Source organism: Phascolarctos cinereus, unplaced genomic scaffold (assembly GCF_003287225.1).
Source record: "Phascolarctos cinereus isolate Bilbo 61053 unplaced genomic scaffold, phaCin_HiC Scaffold_7;HRSCAF=346, whole genome shotgun sequence".
NCBI classification, from domain to species: domain Eukaryota; kingdom Metazoa; phylum Chordata; class Mammalia; order Diprotodontia; family Phascolarctidae; genus Phascolarctos; species Phascolarctos cinereus.
The window spans coordinates 71,431,482-71,456,605 of NW_027556180.1; the positions used below are offsets into that span (position 1 = coordinate 71,431,482).

General features: G+C 37.6%; 1 protein-coding gene across 1 annotated transcript in view; it reads left to right on the forward strand.

Annotated features, from left to right (window-relative positions):
• The window catches only part of ABCA12 (ATP binding cassette subfamily A member 12), a 240,178-nt gene extending 229,088 nt beyond the window's left edge, over positions 1 to 11,090 (forward strand). The window contains exons 49-53 of the mRNA XM_021002700.2: positions 853 to 956; positions 3,484 to 3,576; positions 5,346 to 5,451; positions 7,811 to 7,948; positions 9,909 to 11,090. Coding sequence (XP_020858359.1) covers positions 853 to 956; positions 3,484 to 3,576; positions 5,346 to 5,451; positions 7,811 to 7,948; positions 9,909 to 10,016 — 549 coding nt within the window. The 3' untranslated portion in view covers positions 10,017 to 11,090. The remainder of the gene's footprint in view (positions 1 to 852; positions 957 to 3,483; positions 3,577 to 5,345; positions 5,452 to 7,810; positions 7,949 to 9,908) is intronic.
• Positions 11,091 to 25,124: the final 14,034 nt, after the last annotated feature.

Sequence of the window (25,124 nt, forward strand, 5' to 3'; positions counted from 1 at the left end):
GCATAGAAAGAACACTGGATATAGAAATGCCCAAATTCAAGCTTTTTCATTGCCACCTCATTGTTTTGACTATGAACAAGTCCTTAGCCTCTCTGAGCCAAATGTTCCTCATTTTAAAATTAAAGGTAATATTTTATGTTGCCTGGCACACAGCAGTAATAATACTCACTCTACCCATCTCAGAAGGGGCATTGTTTTCTAAGTGCTGTCTGAATTCTAAAGCACTAGGCAAATGTGTGCTATTTTTATCAAAATTATCACAGCTCAATAAATAATGCAGAATTAAAAAAAATATATCTTCCCGGGTTCTAAAGAGGAACCAGTAACAACTGTCATTCCAAGTTTCCTTACATTTCCAAACCCTCCCATACATCATCCCATTTCTTTCTGTTGCAACTACAGAGTGTATTCTCAGCAACAATAATAAATAGCTCTGCATTCAGAAGTGGACTGACAATTTGGCTCAGGCCATGTGATTTGGGGACAAAGCCTGGCATTCTGGCCCTCAGATCTGGACCTGACCATGCAGGGAGAAAAGTGCCAACCTTATTTTGTCAGGCAATGAGGTAGAAATTCGACCAAAGAAACAGAAGAGGCAGGTGTAGAGTAACAAGGTGTCATTTTTACATAGTCACTTTGGGGAATGGAACGACAATTTAAAATGATTAATCTTGGTGCTTTCTGACAGCTGCAAAAACAAGCCCCTGGAACCTAAAATGAGTTAGTCATAGGACCTCATTAAGGGAGTTCAGGGCTAGGGAAGCCAGATGTGGTGATGATTCATGTAAGGCATCTCATCCAAAAATTAATTAATTTGATTAATTACTTTTTCTTGTGTTTTTTTTTATTAAGGATGAACCAAGCTCTGGAATGGATCCTAAATCTAAACGACATCTCTGGAAGATTATTTCAGAAGAAGTACAAAACAAATGTTCAGTGGTACTTACTTCTCACAGGTAAACTGAATTGTAGAAACTTGGAGATCTAAAAACATGAACTCTTTGATCTATCCTCTTGATGATAGGAAAACAATCAGTTATAACATTTACAACTCATCAAAACGATAAGAATTTGTTAACTGCCTTTCATATATGCACAGCAATATGCTAGGAAGCATGTGGTAGAAGATTTAAAAATAAGGACCTAAATCACCTTGGAGATAAAGGACCCAAGCCATCATCTATTTAAACTTAATCATATATTTGTTTAGCCTAACTAGCTGTTTAAATTTAATGTTTGTTCAGTAGTTTCTAAGATAAATATGTAGAGTAAACCTAAGCATACATTTAAAGATTAGATTTAAAGAGGATGTGGATAACATACTTTTTAGCATAAAGTAATTATATGCTAAGACCATACTCACAAACTTTAAAAATACAGGAAAGGCTGTTTGAGGTATCATGGAAGAGAATAGAAAGCTGGCCTTGAAGTCAGGAAGACCTGGGCTGAAATCTTGCCTCTGAGATACTGGCTGTGTGAACCTAAACACCCGACCTAACTTCAGAATGTTCCAGCCGACTCTCTGGGACTAGAAGTTGTGAAACAATTGCTAATCTGCATTAATGTATGGAATATCCTATCTGGGAATTTCCTACAGCAATAAAATCATCTATCTGTACCCCCCCAAACCCAAAGTATCTTTAGCCCATATTTAATAATTTACTATCAAGTATTAAATGCAGGAATTTGTACAAATGGGACCGCCCTTTGAAAGTAGTTATTCTATTCCTTTTAAAGGGATGGGGCTGGAATTTAAGGAAGGAAACTATTCTGCTTTCTTTTTTCCGTGTCATTGACTAGATGAGCTTTCCATCAGCACCAGAACAGTCATTTGGATTTAATTGGCTCTTTCTCATAAGAGCCAGGGATAAAGGGATCCCACAACACTAGATGTGTTCTCACCTTCCTGTCCTTAATGATTGAACAAAAGAAGGTACTCCTGGGCAGTAATGTGGCTCAGTGAATAGAGCTGGACATGGAATCAAGAAGACCAGAATTCAAATCTGACCTCAGATACTTACTGGCTGTATGACTCAAGGAAAGTCACTTAACCTCATCTGCCTCAGTTCTCTCATCTGTAAAATGCAGATTACTTAGTGCCCAGGTTTATGTGAAAGTAAAATGAGATAACACCTGTAAAGAGCTTTGCAAACCTTAAAGCTCTATACAAATGCTAGCTATTATTATTATTATTATTATTATTATTATCAATTTGAGGATACAAGTAATCATTGTTGCTTTGGAAATGCTAGAAAAGCCACTTTCTTTATTGGATCCTGAAACTGCCTCATCCTGTATCTCTGATAATTAGCTGAACAGAGGAAAGTTCTATCTAGGAACCAGGCCTCTCTAAATAAGCCAGTATCTTCATAAGTCTCAGTGTTCCCATGCTCTGTTTTGGCTTTCAACTGATAAAATTCAACCCAAAAATTTGCTTCTAAATTAATAGATTTTGAAACAAATAGAGGAGATGGGAAAAGAGGTTCATATGATCATAGATTTAGAGCTGAAAAGGACTTCTTCATTTTACAGATGAGGAAACTGAGGCACAGAGAGCTTTAGTAACTTCCCCAAGGTCACACAGGTGTTAAGTATCTGATGAGGTATCTGAATGCAGGTCCTCTGACTCCAGAAACAATGATCTTCCACTTATGGTAAAAGGTGGGGAAGGAAGCTGAAACAGTGGGAAAAGAAAAGTAATCCTTTTAGGCATCTAGGGCAGATTCCAGGTGTTGCTATGGAGGGCATTTCTTCCCCCTACCCCACCTTAGCCTCCAGCTTTTGGCACATGCTATGACTATACCACCCTAAAATACAGTCCATCCTTTACCCTTACTCTCTTTTATTCTGGTACTTACACTGGCAACTCAAGATTACTATCTTGGCATAGCTTTACCTATCCACCTCTGCCCCTAAACAAAGCACCTTAGACCTTGCAACCTAAATCTCCATTCCCTTAATTCTTTAATATCAGATCTCTTAATAAAGCTCTGCTTCTTCTCCATATTCATGCTCACTTCCTAGGGAACCAAGAATCTGCAGGACACAGGAAGACCTGATCCCAGTGAGATTTAAGGGCCATAGATGTCTTCTCTCAAGGGATCAAGGGATTTCCTTCAGTTACCATTAAATTTTAAATTGGGAAGGCAAAAATTAGAGAGAGAGATATAAAATAATTCTTTGGGGAAAACTTTGAAAAGATGAATTGGCAAGTATTGAAAGAACTAATGGACTTATGTGGAGAATCAGGGACAAATTCTATTTGGAAATGATGATAGCAGCAAAAGCACAAAGGTAGAAGTAAGTAAGATAAAGGGTATAGAGGAAGGTGGTCAATATAGCAGGAAGAATAATCACAATTCCAAAAATCCAATAATGAAGTCATTATTTTTTAGCTCATTAAAAGATACAGATAATCTAAGTTGAGTACTTAGTTATATCCTTGATATAGAATATTGAAGATTTGTCCATTTTGTTTTTCAGCATGGAAGAGTGCGAAGCCCTCTGTACCAGATTGGCCATTATGGTGAATGGAAGATTCCAATGCATTGGTTCTTTACAGCACATAAAAAGCAGGTTAATAACTAACAGATTGTTTCTCAAATTGATCTAGATATGTGTTAGGCTCTGCTTCAAGGATTATCTCAGTTGCCTATTATACAATGAATTGAGAAAATGGAGCAGGAAAGCAAATCATTTAAAAGAAATTAATATCTTCCCCTGAAATTTTAAAAATGCTTGCTTTCAGTTTTATTTTACTTTTAAAATCTGACAATGAAGAACACCTAAAGCTTATAGAAATTGGTTTTTCTCATGATATGTTTGAGGGGCAAAAAAAAAAAAAAAAAAAAAAAAAAAATATATATATATATATATATATATATATATATAGAGAGAGAGAGAGAGAGAGAGAGAGAGAGAGAGAGAGAGAGAGAGAGAGGAAGCAGACTAAGGCATTCATACTGTTATTTTTAATTCAGGTTGAGTTGAACTTTGACAAATACATTAAATTCTAGACTTGACAGCATGTTAATTACCAATTTCCCCAGTTCTACAAATTGCTTTATAATTTTACTACATTTGAAGCCTGTAAGGGGGAAAAAAAATTCATGTGTTGAAATAAACACACAAAAACCTTATTAATACTAAGTTATACTAAAAGTGATATCCTATGATCCCCAGAGGCTTTATGTGTGTGTATGTTGGCAGGAAGCTAGGTCGTGCCATAGCAGACAGAGTGCCTGGCCTGGAGTCAGATAGACATGAGTTCAAATTTGACCTCAGAGACTGAATAGTTGTTTGACCTTAAGCAAGGCACTGAAATTCTATTTGTCTCAGTTTCCTCAACTGTTGAATGGGAATAATAATAATCCCTCAAGGGTTATTGTGAGAATGAAGTGAAATAATATTCGTAAAGTACTTTGTAAGCCTTAAAGCACTATATAAATATTGCCTAATATTATTATTACATATATGTTCATACATATGTAAAATCAAATTTCAGAATATTTCTTCCTACCCTATCTAATAACAATACTGCTTTTCTGTAGCATAAAATGGTATTCACCAGAGTGAAGGGAGGATGAAAAAGGACCCTATAAGCCATCCTGGCTTTGTGGAGTTTATTATTCTTGCTGTTTATGTTAAGATTTTTTTTATCCCTACAGACAGCTTAGTTGGTGTTTGTTTTGATTGGAAGTGATGATAGCAGCAGAGATGCAGAGGTGGGAACAAGTAGGGTAAAGGGTTAAGAGGGAGGTGAAAACACAGCAGGAAGGATGCAGTACTGGACATCCCTGGAAAGAGGTAAATTCTGCTTTCAAATATTTTCTGTGCTCCTCCATCAGATAAAGGAGGATACTGAAGAGCCATCATTTGTGTGTCATCACTATTCCAAAAGTCCAATAAGGAAGTCACTATTCATTGAAGAAGGAAAAACAAAGCTAATTTCTTCTGGTGTAGAATTACTGGATCTCTAGAGATGTGCATATCTAGTCGCAGATTCACCTTCAAATTAGAAATGACAACTCTAAAACTGATATCTAATTACTAAATCATTTTTATCATGGAAAACCAACAGTTTTGTAAAATATTGATATTTTCTAAATGTAGCTGTTATTCAAAGAGTATGACTGTGTGTCAGTGTAGGTAAATTTTTTAAATCATGTCATTAGCATCTTTTCCAGTCAAAACCTAGTTTGATTGTCCTAAAGTGAAAAAAAAAATAAAGGAAAAATGTGAAGGTCAGTTGCAAACCATTAAATTGCTGATTATTACCTAGTTTTCCAAAGAAAAGATTTCACCAAAGCATAGCTCACATCACATTTTCCAATTTTTCCTTCTAGATTTGGAAGAGGATTTACTGTAAAGGTTCATTTTAAGAGCAGTAAAGCAAGTATGGAAGCTCTGACACAGTTCATGCAACTACACTTCCCGAAAACATACCTAAAGGTAAATATGTGATTGAAAAGAGGGCGATTTCAAATGGGACGTAGACTTGGGGGCTGATTGGATAATCACAGTACAGCATGGACTTAGAGTCAGAAGTCCTGGCTTTGACATTTACTAGTTGTACGACTCTGGGTAAACCACTTAATCTTAGTTTCCATATCTGTAAAATGGGAATAATGATGTTTGACCTTATAGAGTGGTTTTGAATAGAACAGGTTATAATGTGTAAAGCCCTATAAATATAAACTATTAGTATTTATGTATCTATTAAATATTTTCACAAATGTATAAAAGCCAGAGTTTTCAGCTTGTGGTAAAAATTAATATTAATAACTCAACTGGAGGCAGAGGGAAGATACCAGGAAATGGGATGGTGATTTTTGCCTTAGTTTGCATGTATATGTAATATCTATCTAGTATGTATATATATATATATATATATATACATATGTATATATATATATATATATACATATATATATACATACATATGTATATATATGTATATGTATATACATATGTATATATATGTATGTATATATGTAGATGTGTACATGCATGTATATGTGTGTGTGTGTGTATGTATAGATGTATATACACATATGGAGGCAGCCACATGGCCCAGTGATTAGAGTATTGGGCTTGGAGTCAGGAAGAACTAAGTTCAAATCCAGCCTCAGGCATTTACTAGCTATATGACCTTGGATAAGTCATTTAATCTCTGTTTGCCTTGATCCACTGGAAGAGAAAATGGCAAACCATTCTAGTGTCTTTGCCAAGAAAACCCCAAATGGGGTCATGACTGAACAACAAAACAACAACAACAACAGAATAGTATATGTGTATGTGTATGTGTATGTATATGGCTATATAAATGCATATATATGTGTGTATGTGTGTGTGTATATATATATGTATATATATATACACAAATATATACATGTACTATATTTAGTAAATGTACATATACTATTCAGATACACCATATATATGATACATATATCATTATTATTGTTGTTCGGTCATTTTTTAGTTGTGTCCAACTCTTTGTGACCCCAATTGGGGTTTTCTTGGCAAAGAAACTTGGAGTGGTTTCCTTTTCTTCTCTAGCTCATTTTACAGAGGAGGAAACTGAGGCAAACAGGGTTAAATGACTTGACCAGGGTCACATAGCTAGTAAGTGTTTGAGGACAGACTGGAACTCAAGGAGATGAGTCTTCCTTACTTCAAGCCTGGTACTCTATCTACCTAGATACCTATACTATACATATGTACACTATACATAATATATATGCATGTGTATGTGTGTGTGCTGTATATATATGTGTGTGTGTGTGTGTGTGTGTGTGCTCTGTGTGTGTGTGTGTGTATGTAAAAACACATATATATCCAAATAGATAGATAGATAAGTCAATTAGTCAGTCTTAGGAAGGTGACTCTACTTCAGATAATCACCACAGTTTCATTATTTGCAAAGGAGATTTTTAAAATGATCTGGTTGTATCCTTATTGACTTATAGATCTTAAAAATTAATGAATACCTAGACATCTGAAGAAGATTCATTAGTTATAAAAATGAAAATGTGTTAATATTCTGAGAGAGTATAAGAAATTGGACTGAAGCTTAAGTGTTTAAAGTAATACAGGCAAGAGGAAATGTAGTATTGTCCAAGCATGAAAGAAGTAAGGAAGCTTTTATAGGAGAATGATCAACTCAAGACATTTCTCTTGTTGTTTCTTGATGCAATTCTGTCAGCTCATTTAAAATAACTGCAAAGAAAAGCCTGGTATTATGGAAAGACAGTTTGGTTATAGTGGGAAAAGTCCAAGAAAGGGAATCAAGATTCTGGTCTGGGAAGTTACTAAATGCTGAGAAGGTCCCTTTTTGCCCCAGGGGTCTCAATTTTCTTTATCTGTTCAATTAGGATAAAACTTGTCCTACATGACTAGAGTAGGTATCCTACCCTAAACTGTGAAAATATGGGGCTGTCAGATACAAAAAGAAGGCAGCATGAAATTTCCAGTTTTCAGTAACTTTGAACAATTCTCATAGAAAGATACTAATTCTAAACTGATTTCTATAGGATCTTGGAATGAATGTTTATGTAAAGTTAACAGAAAATACTTGATGATTTTCATTAGCTCTTCATTTTGCTTTTTATCTTTTAGATTTTGTGAAAATGTTCATTTCACCTTTTCAAACTATTATTTTATGATATAGTCAATATTTATCCTGCAACATCCTTTACTGGAGAAAGAAAAAATATCTTCAGTTTCCTTAGCCTTTGTTAATGTTATGTCTAACAAGTCAATACAACCTGACATCCCAAAATACATTATATCCCTTTAACTCCCACAGGATCAGCATCTTAGTATGCTGGAGTATCATGTGCCAGTCACAGCAGGAGGAGTAGCAAATATATTTGATCTGCTAGAAACAAACAAGGCAGCCTTAAATATCACAAACTTCTTAGTGAGTCAGACAACTCTGGAAGAGGTAAGAAAAATGTTGTGATTAATCCCTAGAACTTCACATGCTGTTGAATGTGAATGTTCCATTTATATCTTTTTAATGACATAGAATTGGGCTTTAATTAGATCAGTGTCTTTGGGACCACCAATCTCAGCACAGCTTTTGATCAATTTATATTTGAATTTGGGGGTAAAGTTGTGGGTTTTTTTAACCGTCTGAAAGTAATTACTTCTTTAATGGACAACTTATGAATTTCAGTTCTAAAAATGCATAGCCATTGGTGAGTAAGTCTCCTGTGTGTAGAATGCTTACCAGTCCTCCTCTTTCCTTATCTCTGCTCATTTATACTGTCCCTATTCATCAAGGTCCAGCTTAAATGCCATCTCCTTGACGACACTTTCCTGACTCCCTCCAGTGGGAAGTTATCTGTCATCACATCTTATGATGGTCTGCATTCTTCCTGTAAACTTACAGTCTAGGTTGGATGATCATTAACATTCATATGTTCAAACATATCTTATCTTTGAATTGGATTCTATGGCTCTTGAGGACAAAAACCATTATTTATCTTTACATGTCCTCTAGCACAGCACATTGCACAATAAAACAAATACTTGTTGAATGAACAAATGAAGGAATGAAGAGTAAGCAGATACGGTACAAAACAAGAAGTTTTTATTCAATTTAACAAGTGAACTTGCAGTTAATGCTTTACTTAAGTTTCCACTTGACAGAATTCCAAAGCAAATGATCTTATCAGTCATCTTTATGGAGTAGAATCCAATCAATAGTGTAGGCAGGGATATTGAAACAGAATCTTCATCCAAATTTGGGTAGATTTGCAAGATTGAGTCGATTGGGGTTTTGCAAAGAGTGCTCTCCATTGAGATTTGCATCATCTATCTTGGTATAAGGAAGGGCTTCAAAAGTCAGCCTTCAATACTGCTGCTGCCTTTTAACAGTATAAGTTGCCCAACTCAATGTTATGGAGAATTTCAGTGCATCCATCATGAAAAGGATACCTGTTTTTATGAGTATAGCCTGGTGCCACAGTACATTACATATAGAAGACATTCAATAACTGGTTTTTCAAAAATTTAATTGAACCATTATCCCTGGGTTGTTTTTGTTTTTTTTTTAACAATCTCTGACTTTTCCTTTATCTTCAATGCATACAGCAAGTTACTGGAGCTTCCATTTTTTTTTCCACAGGAGACTTTGACCTAATACTGTGAGGTTTAATTTGTGTCTTTTTCATCTGAGACCTTCCATTCTTCCCTCAGCATCAACCCTCTTCACTCCTCCCTGCCTCCCCCCAAAAAAACATTATTAGCCAGCCTAAGGAGCTGTTTTTAAAAACTGTAAAAGACTTAGTTTTGTTTAATAGATATTGGTTGATTGATTGAAGAAAAGAAATAGTATTGAAATATTAAGACATAAACTGACCCATGACCCTGGTAAAATTTCCACTAAGGATATAAGCATGTGGGAAAATAAAGCCTCAGTCCTCTTGACTCATCTTAGCATCCCAATTTAGTTAATTTATTAGCCTATTATATAAAAATTACATGCTATAGTGGGAGCTTGGACAGGCTCCGACTGGTGCCTCCTTCAGTTTCAGATTTCCTTTCAATTGACATCCTTTAAATTCTAGTTTAATGTGCTTTTGAACTTAAAATATGAATTTTAATTGTCTGTTTATGGTTAACAACTACCTATTGCATTTTAAACAAGGAAAACTTCAAACCTGCTGGACTAGGCCACATTTTAGGCATAGCCTATAACAAGTTCATAATTATTTTATTACTAATTAAGATAAACAATTTCTAAATGAAGTATTTTGAACATGTATCTTGTACCTCTTGCGTTTTCTTGGAGAAGCACCATGCCTCATTTCTTGTGCACATGTATTTCTGTGGGCATCCCCCTGCATTTTATCTAATTTGACCTGGCAGTAACCATTTGCTTTCCTTTGAAACATCAGGTTTTCATTGACTTCGCCAAAGACCAAAAAGCCCACGTGAACTTGGAAACAAGCAGTCAAGGTTCCAGCATCAGTGGTGACTCTCAGGATGAGCACCCTGAGTCTTAACAGCTGGACAACTCCCTACCCCTGCTCATTGCCGATGCATTCAAGAGCCACTGGAGATGCCATTTCCTCGTTGTATCTTAGTGTTAAACTGTTCTGTTGCATGAAACCTTAGAATTGTGTGAGACTAGCAATGTAACTGAACTGTGGGCTCTGAGAAGCCACATGCACTGTCACTGTTGAAATGAACACATGCATGGAGGATGCTAAGAATGGTAACGTGTTTGCTGTAAGACTTCTCAAATAAAATGCAAAGCTGCTTGAGGGTGGACAATGATGTCTTCCCTCATTCATTTAAATGTTTAAATAAAGCATAAGAGATGTAGTTACTAAGAGTCCAAAAATCAGGGTGAAGAAGAGAACTTGAGATAACAGGAGATATAAAAATGTCTTGCAAAGCCCTCAAATGTAAGAAAACAACAGGATGGGCATCTTCTCCAAAAGCATGCAACCACTGTAATCCTTACTGAGTGAAGATCAGATTCACATCATGCTGGACTGCGGCCACAGAATGGATGCATGACACTACGCCCTGATAGGTAGCCCCTGGACCTGCTCATAAATGGGGATACATTGTCCCCCCCTCCACACACACCCCAAAAAAAAGCACATTTCTACAAGAATAGGGCAAAGGAGAAAGTTTACCCCGGTGGTAAAGAGAATATATGCCCATTTCTGATCCATCACCCCTGCCAATGAGGAGACTTAGGGACAAAAAAGATGCCATTTCAGGGAAAAAAAATGGCTGTGTCAACCAGGCAGATACTGAGCCTGGGAACTGGGAAAGAATTCATGTGCTGCAGGCAGGCAGTTTTCTTGCGCTATTATTGATGGGGCCACTTGGCACACCTCTGCCCAGGGAGTAACTTTGGGGAAGGAAGGCACGTTCAAAGATTACTTTTAGCCAAAATGCACAAGCTGAGTCAGGTTACACACGTGGCTGTGGGATAGGACCTTGATAATGCCTATTGTTAGGGTCCCCTATTAGGGTGTTTTCTACATATGAATTGCTCAGTGTAACATTTTGTATACATAAGGATGCCAGTGTTGGCACAACTGTTTCAATGTTGAAAATCAATAAACGTGAAGTTGAAAAAAATGCAGAGACTCTTAAGCTGTTTCTACGGTTGAGGGTTAGCTCAAGGCCTACAAAGGAAGCAAAAGCAAAAGTGTCAGGACCAAACCATTGTCAGGATGAAGGATTTGCTCGGAAGCTGCATAATGTTAAAATTTCATCATGCATTCCTGGGAGACATTGTGGTACAACAGAAAGCATTCTGGGTTTGGAGGGAGAGTATCTAGGTTCAAAACCTACCTTGACCACTCGCTACCTATGTGACTTTGCCCTCTCTGGATTGGTTTTCTCCCATGCAAAACAAGGATAGTAGAATAGATGACCTCTAATGGTCCCTCCAGCTTTGAACCTTGGATCCTAGGATGAGGGTCCTGGAGGGCACAGAATTTAGAAATGAAAGATGTGGGTTTGAGTGCCATTGTTTACTAGCTATGTGGCATAAGATTTTACTCATCTGGGTCCTGATTGCTTGTTCATACAAAAGTATCTGGGTGTCTCTGAACTGCATCTCCCAAAAGTCTGTGCATTAGCTCAGAAGCTTTCAGCATGAGAGGAAGAAACAAACAAATAAAGAGAGAGGGGGGACAGAGGAAGGAAGGAAGGAAGGAAGGAAGGAAGGAAGGAAGGAAGGAAGGAAGGAAGGAAGGAAGGAAGGAAGGAAGGAAGGAAGGAAAGAAGAGGTAGAAATCCTGCAGAGAGACATGATGCAGTCTGGAGACCAGGTCTACAGAGCAAGATGCAGTCTGCAGAACGAAGATGCAGTCTGGAGAACAAGAGAAAGGGAGCAAAGACAACAAGGAGCATCTATCTCATGCCAGTGCCATATTATTAATTATTTTTCCTGAGTTCTATCTGAAGTCTAGAATATACCTATCCTAGGGATCCTTGTTGAGGTCAAATCAAGAGGCATTCTCCTTCTCCCCTAGTTTCTAAGAGGAATCCACAAGGTTTCTTCCTTCAGTGCCTCATCACTGATGTAGTGAAAAGCAGCACCTCCCAAATACTGAGCCTTTAGCAATCCTGTGGCAACAACTATCTTCCAGGCATTGAGATCCACTCTGCAACTGAAATGACATTGTCTTACCTATATTGTCATTTCTTCTATAATGGACACATACATTCTTAAAAATCACCATGTTATATAAAATCACAAAATAAAAACCACTGTTACTATGGGTAAAATAAGGTTAGGGGCACAATACTCAGAAACTTCATTACTGTTTCATCAAAACTTCATCAGACTTAAAAAATTATAGGAATCTACTAAAAATAGTAGCACAGTTTTATACATGTTAAATGGTTGAGATATACATAACTACTACAATAAATAGCAGAACCATCCATAGCTTCTGGCTCCTGCTTGACCTGTACCCAGGTTCCCATATGGGGTAAGAATTGGCAAAAATCAACAGCTATGGAGAGATGGCAGCCTCTGCAATGGTGGGAACTTAGGAGCATAGAATGCATGGGTCGGGACCAACCTTCTTCCATCCACAGCTCCTACTATATCAGAAGATAAACAAGAAATATGGTACTTATTTGGAAAAAGACCTGAAGTTTGCTTGTGGAAGCAGGTTTTAAAAGGGTTTCAGCTTGTGAGTTGTTGTGAAGTAGTGCAGTTCTCTGTATTCTTACTGTTTCTCCTGGATGAAACTGCACATCAATAAACTCAAAATTCAAAATTCAATTTATGCTCAAATTGTTCCCTAATATATCAATTACATTTGTGCATTTTCAAATCAAATGTTTTAGTAGAACTGTATCTCTATGTTTCTATCTCCTATTTGATGTGATTCTTTGCTTTATATTGAGATATGACACATTATTTTTCACTGTGAATTTTTTTTATAATCAAGGCTTATTAACACATATTGAAACTATCTGTGCAGTACCCAGACATCATCTACATTTCTAAAGTATTTGCAGCAATTCGAGGTGACACAATTCTCCAAATAAATACAAACTCTCTAGATAATGCTTACAAAAAGGAATTGCTTTATCTGAATTACCTGAATTGCCTATAAAGAATTATCTAAATTTTGTTTCTGCTGTGGAAACTTGCTCTTAAAGTAGTAACCTCAATACAACAGAAAACAAAATTAGAAAAGTGGGGAAAATATATCCAGTATGATCTGCTCCGACATGTGGTTATCCACCTCCTCTACTCCCTTTCAAGGAATATACCCCATCTTCTCACTTGTTTGAGATAAGTTACTGATGATTAAAAAAAAATAATGGCAGGAGGTCATCAACAAAAAGAAACGCTCCACACATGCACCAAAATATTTATAGGAGCACTTTTTTTTTTGTGATAGCAAATAACTGGAAACAAAGTAGATCCTTATCAACTGGGATATGGCTTAAAAAAGTCAATTGTTCTGAAAAGTATTAATTGTTAAAATTAATTACTAAAATTAGTTGTTAAACATTCAATGTAAATTATTATTACCATAAATTAATACAAAAGATATTATTATCTAGGGAAAAAATGCTATGATGAAGAGAGAGGATGGAAAGACTTACATGAATTGATACAAACTGAAGTAAGCAGAACCAAAATAACAATATACAGAATGACTATAACAACGTAAATGGAAAGAACCACCACGATAAAATAATCGAAATTATGTTGCAAAAATATAATGAACATGCTTAACCCCAAAACAGACCCTTCTCTTTTCTAGAAATGGGGGGAGGAAGGAGGAGCAGGTTCACAGGTATGGAATATTATGCATAACATCCTTTTTTTCTACATTAATTAATTTTGTTAACTTTCCTCCTTTTTAAAAAAGTCATTGTTACAAGGAATGGCTCTTTGGAAGGAAGGAAACAGGGCTAGAGGGGGACATCAAGATGATATAGAAACAAAAACTGTCAATAAGTTTTTTAACTGATTATACCTTCTGATTATATGGTCTAAGAGAAAGAGGTTATACTAACCTGTTTGCCTTTTTTTTTTCTTTTTGAGGGGGAGAGGCAGAATGGAACAGTAGAAAAAATGCTGGATTTAAAGAAGAATTAAATTAAAATTCCAGCTCTACCACATACTACTTGTATACTAGGGCAAGTCACTTAACCCTTGTGGATTTCAGTGTCCTCACTTGTAAAAGGAGGGAGGGGGCGTTATATTAGATGGCCACTATGATCTCTTCTAGCTCTAAACCTATTGTCCTAAGCTCCCGGCCCCAGGAAGACAGAAGCTTTGTTAACTTATACTTAAACATTTCAATAAATGCAATCAGTTTGGGTACCCCTTCCACTGGTAAGAATCTAGAGGTCAATAGTCATATTTTTATCCTGCCCAGACAGGATGTTTGTCATGTTTTTATGCAACTTGTCCACAGAAAATCTAGTTCCACAGTGGAGGACTAGACAGCATCCAGTCTTGTTCATCTGTCATCCCTCACTCTTGCCTACAGTGCCAGCCACATATAGGATCCCATATTTATTCTTGGAAGAGACTTCATAAGTCCTGGAGTTCAACACCCCCCATCCCTGCCACCTTCTTTGACTGATGTGGAAACTGAGGTACCAGGAGGCTATGACGTGCCCAAGGTCACACCAGCAGTAAATGCCTGAGTTGGGATTTGAACCCATTTCTCCTACTCCAACTAGCACACCTTCCACTGTGCCAATTGGCCTATAGCCATATGTGTTCTTGATGTTATTTTCCCTGTACTTTCTTTGACCCACATCATCACAGGTAAGATGGTTCCACACCTTAAATTATCACCATGTGTCCTTCTATTGCCCTTTGAGTCACCTGAGATTGTGGTTCTTCTTATGTCCATTTCCCAAAATAAGTAGGGGAGGGAGGGGGGGAAAGAAGTAATATATAGGTATTCCAACAGAGTGCCCTATTATTTTTACAACACTATTTGATACTATTACCTTTTTTTGGGAGTCTGGTGTTGATACAGAAATTTATCTAATGATTTTGTTTTAACATTGTGTGCGATTGTGCTCATTTGAGAAGGCAAGGAATTAAGACATTCTAGGATGAAGTTAATTGCTGGGGGAAAATATGTGCTGGTGGCCAGCACTTTAATTTAAAATGCTACTGCTCCATGATAAGACACACATCATTAAAATGCAGTGCATTTGGGGCTGCAATTAATTTTAGTAATGGCAGTGCCTCATAGGGTGGTTTTTCTCAAGGAATTTAAGAAATAGATTTGATTCATTCTACATGAAAAAACCTTTGCCTGCTAAAAAAGAGGCAGAATGGATTATATCCATTTTATAAGTGGGAAAACTAAGACAAATAATGTGACTGGAGCAAAAACCATAACTTGGATGTGATAGAAACTCACAATTATATGGAATTTCAAGGAGCTTTCTGCACAACAACTCAGGGAGGCAGGCAGCATAAATTATTATTGCCCACATTTTGCAAATGATGAAACTGAGGCTGAGAGATTGGGGGATTTGGAAGGCAGAAAATTACAGGAGAAAAAATATTGACTCTGAAGTTCGAGGATCATAGGTCCAGAGACAGAAGGGACCTTAATACATCCCATGATTTCACAGATGAGGAGCTGATGCCCACGGAGGCTGTGACCTTCTCATGTGCACGCAGATAGTAAGTAGCAGAGTCAAGATTCGAACCCAGCAGCTCTGACTACAAATCCTTCATTCTTTCCACTGCATCATAATGTTTACCAACTTGGATTCAAATGCAACTTCTGAAACTTACTGCCTCTGTGCCTTGGACAAGTCCCTTTTTCTGCCTAGCTCTCAATTTTCTCATCCTCACGAGGGAGCTGGTTGGCACAAGGGATAGAGTCCTGGGCCTGGAGTCAGGAAGATCCAAATTCAAATCCAGCCTCAGACATTTACCAGCTATGAGATCTTGAGAAAGTTACTTAACCACTATCTGCCTCAATTTCCTCAAAATGGGGAAAAAATAATGGCACCTACTTCACAGGATTGTTGTGAGAAACAAATAAGATAAAATGTATAATGTTCTTAACACAGAGCCTGACACATTGTAGGTACTTAAATGCTTGCAGCTAAGGTGGCCTGGAGTCAGGATGACCTGAGTTAAAATCCTGCTTCAGACACTCACTGTGTGATCCTGGTTAAGTCATTTAACCCTGTTTACCTCATTTTCCTCATCTGTGAAATGAGCTGGAGAAGGAAATGGCAAATCACTATAGTATCTTTGCTAAGAAAGTCCTGAATGGGGTCATGAAGAGTTGGACACAAAACTGAAGTTGGGGAGGATGACTGGCTAAGGTTATAGGACGTGGGGTTTTAGTTGTGGCTTGAAGGAAGGAGAGAATTCCAGGCATGGGGGACAGCAAGAGAAAATGGTGGGAGCCAAGAGATGGACTGTCTTGCTCATGGAAGAGCCTGGAGGCAAGTGTCACATCACTGGATTGAAGAGTCCATCTTGGAAAGTAAGGGATAAGAGGACTGCAAAGCTAGGAGAGGGCTAGGTCATGAAGGGCTCTGAGAGCCAAACAGACCATTTGCATTTGATCCTGGAGGTGATAGGGAGCACTGGAGTTTATTAAGTAGACAGAGTGACACGGTTGAACCTACTTTAGGAAAATCACTGATGGATTGGAGTGGGGAGAAACTTGATGTAGGCAGTCCCAAAATATATAGCACCTACTCTGTCAGACACTGTGCTAAGCACTTTTCAAATCATTTATTTTACCTTCACAGCAACCCTGGCAAGGAAGTGCTATTATTTTCCGATTTTACAGTTAAGAAAACTGAGGCAAAAAGAAGTTAAGTGATTCACCCAAGATCACAGCTAGTAGGTGTCTGAGGCTGGATTTAAACTCAGGTCTTGCCATCTCTAGAACCAGCACTCTATCCACTGGGCCAATGAGATCCCTTCTAGCACTCGAGCTTATGTCTTGCACAGGGTCATGCAATTAACTAATGGCAGCGTCTCCAGGCCTCCTGACGATGAGTCCAGTGATCTCTCCTCCATCTCATGTGGCTTCTCGCTGCTAGGCCTGTCAGCAGAGGTGGGGCAATCACTGGGAGTATACCATTGTTATTCTAACCACGTGGTTAGGTACCAAAACAGTTTCCAAAATATAATTCCATCTGCTTCTGCCACAATTGATCTACCCCTTCTTGTTTTCATGATACATAGTACAGACTATTATTTAATGCTGAATTTTCCTTTCAGGAGAAGTTTTGTCTTAGTTCAGTTTGAGAACCACTTAAATCCTACCTAACATTTCAATTAAATGCATTATGCTACTGTATCCATGAGCAAGAACTGCCAGAAAGAGCTAGGTTTCCATAGTAAATTGATTACTTACAAGGAAATGGTAGCACAAAAGTATATTCTCATCTCTGTAGCTGTTGCCAGTAGAAAAGTAAATAGTTCATTACAATATTTCAGCAAATTATAATTTGCAAATTGACACCCAATTTGTTGGAAAGGAAATACCTTTCCTTTTTTTTTCTGTAAACAAAAGAAAAACAGTGTTAAAATATAGTCCCTGAATATATCATGCAGCAGTCCATGGAGTCAGACTTTTCTCTGACTAAATCATGTCTGCTGATACAATAACTATAGGCAATAAAAGCTTATCGTAATCAGGTTAGACGATATAACACAGGCATGAATTCTGTCCCCAGTGAAGGTGTTTTAAAGGGGCTTCTTAAGCCTCATTAATTTGAACTCCATTAATTTTAAAGTCCACTAAAGTCCTCTTCTGAAGCATCAAGCTAGTATGGAGGTCACCCTGGGCCTTTGAAGGCTATGTCTGCAAAATACAAGCTCTGGCAACCCAGAAAGTTTGGGGAGAGATTTTAGGAAGGCAAGGTGGGATGGTAGTAAGTTTACTGGTTATCTGCATTACCTTGGGATAATAACTAGCATTTATATGGCTATTTGAGGCTTGCAAAACATTTTAATGTGTTATCTCATTTGATCCTTAACAACATTCTTATGAGATAGGTGCTATTATTATCCCTATTTTACAGGTGAGGAAACTGAGGCAGGAAGCTGTTATTTGACTTGCTCAGGGTCAAAGAGCTAGTAAGCGTCTGGGGTCAAATTTGAACTCAGGTGTTCTTGACTCCAGGACCAGGGACCACTGTACTACCTAGCTGCCACCAAGCCAAACAAATAGGCTGATCTTAATTATAATTAAGCTGATTAAATATATTGATACAGAAGTACAAATAATCAAGAAGAAAGGCAGAAAATTGGGAAAGAAGTTTTACAACCAGTCTTTCTGATAAAGGCCTCATTTCTAAAATATATAGAGAATTAAGACAAATTTATAAGAACACAAGCCATTCCCCAATTGATAAGTGGTCAAAGGATATGAACAGATAGTTCTCAGATGAAGAAATTAAAGCCATCTATACTCATATGAAAAAATGCTCTAAATCGTTATTGATTAGAGAAATGGAAATCAAAACAAGTCTTGAGGTACCACATCACACCTATCAGATTGGCCAACATGACAAAACAGGAAAATGATAAATGTTGGAGAAGATGTGGGAAAATTGGAACACTAATACACTGTTGGTGGAGTTGTGAAATGATCCAACCATTTTGGAGAACAATTTGGAACTATGCCCAAAGGGCTACAAAAATGTGCATACCCTTTGATCCAGCAATAGCACTTCTAGGGCTATATCCCAAAGAGATCAAACAAATGGGAAAAGGACCCACATGTACAAAAATATTCATAGCAGCTCTTTGTGGTGGCAAAGAATTAGAAATTGAGAGGATGCCCATCAACTGGGGAATGGCTGAGCAAGTTGTGGTATATGAATGTAATGGAATACTATTGTGCTATAAGAAATGATGAACAGGCTGACTTCAGAAAAACCTGGAAAGACTTATATGGTCTGATGCTGAGTGAAGTGAGCAGAACTCAGAGGACTCTGTACACAATAATAGCTACGTTATGCAATGACTAAGATTGTTAAACTGAACCCTTCTCAGCATTATGAGGATCTAAGACATCTCCAGAGGCTTCGGGATGGAAAGTGTTGTCCACATTCAAAGAAAGAACTATGGAAGTCGAATCGCTATCATTTATTTTTACCTTCTGTTGAATTTTGTTTCATCTTTCTGATGGTTCCTCCTACTGGTTTTAATTTTTTACTTACAACTTCACTAATGTGAAAATATGTTTCACGGGTATGTAAATGTAAAGCCTATATCAGATTGTGTGCCATCTTGGGGAGGGTGGGAGGGAAGAAGGGGGAGAAAAATTTTCAACTCAAAAGCATATGGAAGTGATTGTTGATAAATCAAAATAAATTAATAAAAATTTTTTTTAAAAGTATAATCAAATTATTCATTCATCTATTGAGTTTGTTAACTCAAATTAGGTAGAGCTATATTAGATAAAGACTGGGCTTAAAGTCAGGAAGACCTGAATCCAAGTCTGGCCTCAGACACACAATAGCTGTGTAACCCTGAGCAAATCACTTAAGCTCTGTCTTCCTCAGTTTCCTCAGCTGTAAAATAGGGATAATAATAGCACCTACATGCCAGGGTTGTTTTGAAGATCAAATGAGTTAATATTTGCTAAAGTACTTAGCAAAATGCCTCGCTCATAGTAGGCATTAAATAAATATTTGTTTCCTGCCTTCCTTCCATTCTTCCTGCCTTCCTTCCTTCCTTCCTTCTTTTCTTCCTGCCTTCCTTCTGTCCTGTCTTCCTTCCTTCTTGCCTTCCTTCCTTTCTTCCTTAAGTGGCAGCACAACGGATAGAGTGCTGAGCCTGAAAACAGGTTCAAATTTGGCCTCAGACACACTAGCTGTGTGACCTTGGACAAGTCACTGCACCTCTGCCTCAGTTTATTCAACTATAAAATGTGGACAACACCTAGCAGGGTGTTTGTAACACCCCTGCACTAGGAGGGCTGTTGTGATGATTAAGTGAGATAATATTTATAAAGTGCTTAGCCCAGTGGTTAGCACATAGTAGGTGCTTCACAAAGATTTTCTTCCTCCTAAAGTGGTGAAATATGTTGGGAGATTTTTTTTTTAATTAGGGAACTCGCTAGTGCTTTTCCATGGGCTTGCTACCCCAAAATTAACCTGCCAGGAAAGAAATTACAGGAAATCAATATTATTTGATAGCATGAAGCCAGACAATACCACCTCCCCTTCCTCACCTTCATAATCGATTCTCTAGCCTCATATGTCCTATTAAAAACAAAGGGCCTTTGCTTCTAGGACAGTTTGGATGAGCAGAACGAATAATCAAAATTGAGAATGAAGTTCAGTCACTGCAGAGGATCTCCTACATTCTGAATGGGGGTGTTGGGAGGTAAAATTTGCTTGGTGAATCAATAGTGGTAAACAGGATTGCAAAGGAAACATTTTCAAGCACTTTGAAGACATTAGCAGAACAAAACAATTATTCTGCTAAATAAAAATTATTCACAGCTGGTTATTGAAGTAAGTACAAGACAACCTCTGGGCAAGGCATCAGTAGCAGTTCATATCATCATATATACTTAAAATCAACTGGACAGCATTTCTTTACCAAGATTTTATTATTCATGGGATTTTTTTTTTTGCTAATTCCCTCTGGCCTTCCTTCCCACCAGTTATTCTAATAATGAGGTTTTACCATATACTTGCAAATAGATACAGTGTGGTTAAGAGTACATCTTTAGAAGGTGGCAGAGTAAAGGCATGAGTCTCACATGAGCTCTCCCAAATTCCTTTCCAAACAATGTTAAAATAATGCCTCAAAACAAATTCTGAAGGGGCAGAACCAAAAAAAGGATGTAATGAAACAACTTTCTAACACCAAGACAACTCAGAAGGTCGGCAGGAAATGTCTGTCTCAGTGGGGTGAGAGTGGAGCACAGTCTAATGCAGGCTGTGCCACTGAAGGCCGCACCCTGGCAAGTCAATAGTGGGTATTGGGGTTAACTGAATCAGCAGCTGTGGCTTCCAGAGCTCTCACCCCACAGATGGCAAGGAGATCAGACAACTGGTCAGAAGGAGATTGCATGGGACCCTTTGACGGCACTGGGAGTAAGATTCTGTTGTATTGCCCCGACATGGTTTTGGGTCACAGTCCCAAGAAGAGGACTTATACTAGCAGATCACAGTTCCTGGGCTGAAAAGAGTACAGACCAGAGCACAGGCCAGGAGAGCAGTGACCACACCTGTCCTTAGATCATACTACTTTGGAAAAACTGAAAATGTACAGACCCCCAGAACTAGCTCTGAAAACAGCAGCACAAAAAACCTGAAACTTGGGATAGTACACTCTCTATCCTGAGAGCAAAGCACAACTTTAACATAAAGGTAAAAGTCAAGAAATAGACTGAGAAAAGTTACCAAAGTAACTATCCTAAAACAAAGATCCAAGTCCCTCCCCTATTTAATAAACACCGTATTACCTTTAGCATCAAACACAAATTCCTCTGTCTGGCATTTAAAGGCCTTCATAGCCTGGTTCCAACTTAGCGCTGCAGCATTACTGCAATGTTAATTGCTCTTCTTTCACACTTTATGGTCCAGCAAAATCATCCTTCTTAACTGCTTCTCACATATAACTCTCCATCTTGTCTTGGTACTTGCTGTCCCCTACTCTTGGGATGTACTCCTTCCTCACCTCTACCTCTTGGTATCTCTAGTTTCCTTCAAGATTTAGCTTAGTGCCACCTTCTATATGAAGTCTTTCCTGATCCCCATTGGTTTTAGAACCTTCCTCCCCTAAATCACCTGTATCTTATGTATTTTGTATATATCTCTCTACATATATCAAGTCTCCCCCAATAGAATGCAAGCTCCTTGAGGACAGTGACTGCTTCATTTTTGTCTAGGAATCCTCATTGCCTGACAGTGCTTGGCACATAGTAGGTGGTAAATAAATGCTTGTTGATTGATTGATTCCCCAGGTGATGTCATATTTTAAAATAACATATCATGATCATGTAATTTACATTCCTCTGAGACTGTTATCCCTTTAGAGAAAGCCCCTTAGGAAATCCTACATTATTTGCAATAAGAAGGCCCTCATGGGACAGTACAGTGGATAGATCATTGGCCCTGGAGTGAGGAAGACTTGAATTCAAGTCTGGCCTCAGACAGTCACTAGCTGTGTGACTGTGGGCAAATCACTTAACCCTGACTGCCAAAAAAGCCCAATAAGGCCCTCATTTAAAACTTTTTTTTTTTGGTGTATATGTGTTGGGGGGAGGGAATCAACTTCTGAACCAATGACACATCCTTTTGAATTCTTTGATTCATTTGGAGCCATGTATAATATGGATGATCAAACTGAAATACATTTGGGGTCCGCAATGAGAGGTGGCTATAAGGTCTAGAGCAGACTTATAATGGAGACTTCCTCTCAAACTCATGAATAAATGTAGTTAAGTGGAGGCAATAAGGCAGAGAAAGAGGACAATGCTGGGGAGGAGGAGAGAAAGGGAGAGAAACCTTGGTAGTCAACCTTACTGATAAACCATGCTGTGGTTTGAGGGGAAATTGAGATGCCAGGTTTCTTCTCTGTGAGTAGGAGGAATTCACAAGTGTCTCCCATGAAAGGCTCACGTAACCAGGATGGTTTGCCCCAAGTGGGCACAGTCACACTCAGAGAGGTGATGGCCCTTGACAGTGCATGGGGTGTGAAGGCTACCCAGGACTGCTAACAGAGAGGAAGCTCAGACTTCTGATTTCTGGCAGAGCATTCCACTATAATTAGAGAATAAATTATAAGCAGTTATCACTGAGAAGTTCTAACAATATTTGAAATAATGGCCACATCATTGGAATAGTATATAACCTCCTGAAATATGAAGGACCACACCGGTTTCAGCAGTAAGCTGTGATTGCTAAAAAGTAAAAAAAAAATAATAATTTTCACTATTTGATAGTCATGCTTCATATGAAAAAGATAACCGTCTTTTCCTTAGACCCTCACAAAGAGATCTGGCACATTGTTATATAATTGGATACAATTTAACAAGTTTTAATTAAGTTCCTAGTAAGTGACAGGCAATAAAGATACAAACACAGAAAAAGAAACAGCCCCTGCCCTTGAGGAGGTTACATTCCATTGGGTATTTCTATAATGTTTAAGGACATTCTGAACAGGTTGTTTTCTTAATCAATTTAAATAATGTCCCTACAAATTGTGTTTATGCACTCCAATGTGAGTTTACCCTTAGCCTTACAAAGTTCCAAATTCTTTGAATGTATTTCACAGATTCATTCTCTGTCATGTTCCATCTTCAAACAGAAACATTTTATAGAAAGAACTTTCTGCAGTCCAGTATGTCTCCAAAGATACAGAATAATAGAGAAGTCAAGATTCATCATTCAAGAACAAATTATTTCCTCCTTCCATTTAGCAGGAAGAAAACTTTCTGAGGATAATTCTTTCCTTACCAGATCAGTTTGATGTATTTTAACCTCTTCAAACTATCTCGTGGTCAAGGAGATTCTAGAAGAAGAAATTGGCCACAGGTAACTTCTAAGTAACTGCATTCATGGCATAAATATGCAAATTAAAACAGCATGTTCCTCCTCTCAGTGTAAGACAAATACTGAGAATTGTACATGAAAGTAACAAACAATTAAACAAAATCTCTAAAAAGCAGCCAAGGTCATGAATTCATTTTTGTAATTGGCTTCAAGTTTCACGCTAATAGTAGCTATCTCCATTTTCTTCACCTGCATCTGCCCAACATCATCTCTCTTTCCTCCTAACTGGAAGAATCCTCCAGGAATAAAAAAGAAACATCAAAAAAAAAAATCTGTCACTATTTTAAAGTTATTAAACTTGAATGGTACTTATTATTTAATTTATTTAAATGAATTACTACTGTAAAAATTAATTTTCATGTCAGAAGTAGTTCATATCAGATAGTTTTTACCCAATTGTTTTGTTCAGCTATTATTTTCAATAAAATATTCCTTTTGCCAACATATATTCAGATGTAATTTATTCATAGACAGTGACTTTTATCAAATTGGGCATACTCTGAAATTAGACTAAAAATGTAAAAATACTGGGTCAAACATCTCAGAAATAAATAACCATCTGGTTGGGGAAGTGAGGCTTGGGGGCAAAATATGGACTTGATTATAGGTAACTCATGTGGAAGTAGTTTTTTAATGCAAAACATTTGAAAACAAAGTTTTGTTTTGTTTCGTTTAATTTTTTAAATACTGCCTATGCTGCAGGGCACTGAAGTCCACATGCAGAGACAGCAGCTATTACTATTCTGGTGAAAAAAAAATGTTCAACATTTAAAAACAAGATTTATTTTTCTACAATTTATATCCAAGAAAGAAAAAAAAACCGAGTAAGGTATTTGTGGAGTGTGTGGAAATGAATTAGATACTAATTAGAAAAAACTGGGTCTTGCTATTGGCTTAATGGCTTAGCTTCTCATGAATTCTGTCATCCAGAATGAGAGTCTAGGAGCTACTAAGGGATAGTATACCTGAAATAACTGTGCACTCACAATCTTGGCTGAATGTCATTTATGCATTGCCTTAGCTCAGATTGGCAGTTGGACAGAAAGGTAAATGTCATTTGGGGCTTTTTTTTTAAGCTTTAAAAAGGGTCAATGAGGATATTTAATTTCTTATAAATAATATGTTAAGTCTTGAAGGAAAACAAAATACACTGCAATGGCTGCCAACTTATTTTTCCTTGAATGAAGGAAAGAGAAAGTGAGGTTGCTGACTTTGCACAGCCCTCCCTCACTTAAATCCAATTCACTTGCATGTCATGGCATCACCTCCCTGAGGTCCCGGTACTCTTGGAGAATGAAGGACAAGCAACAACAACCCTGAATGGGTCAACTTGGGGCAGGTGCAGGGGGACACTGAGGAGGTAGAGGAGTAAAACTGACTGAGACAATGGAGATGAATCTATGGGGTTCAGTGCTTATGAAAGAAAACCTGCAATCCACTTTGAATGACCCTAATAATCACCAAAGTATGTGTCTGTCTACCTAATTATAGAATCACAAGATATCAGAGTTGGATGAGACCCTAGAAGTTGAATGCACAGAAAGGATAACATGCACACACACACACACACACACACATATATA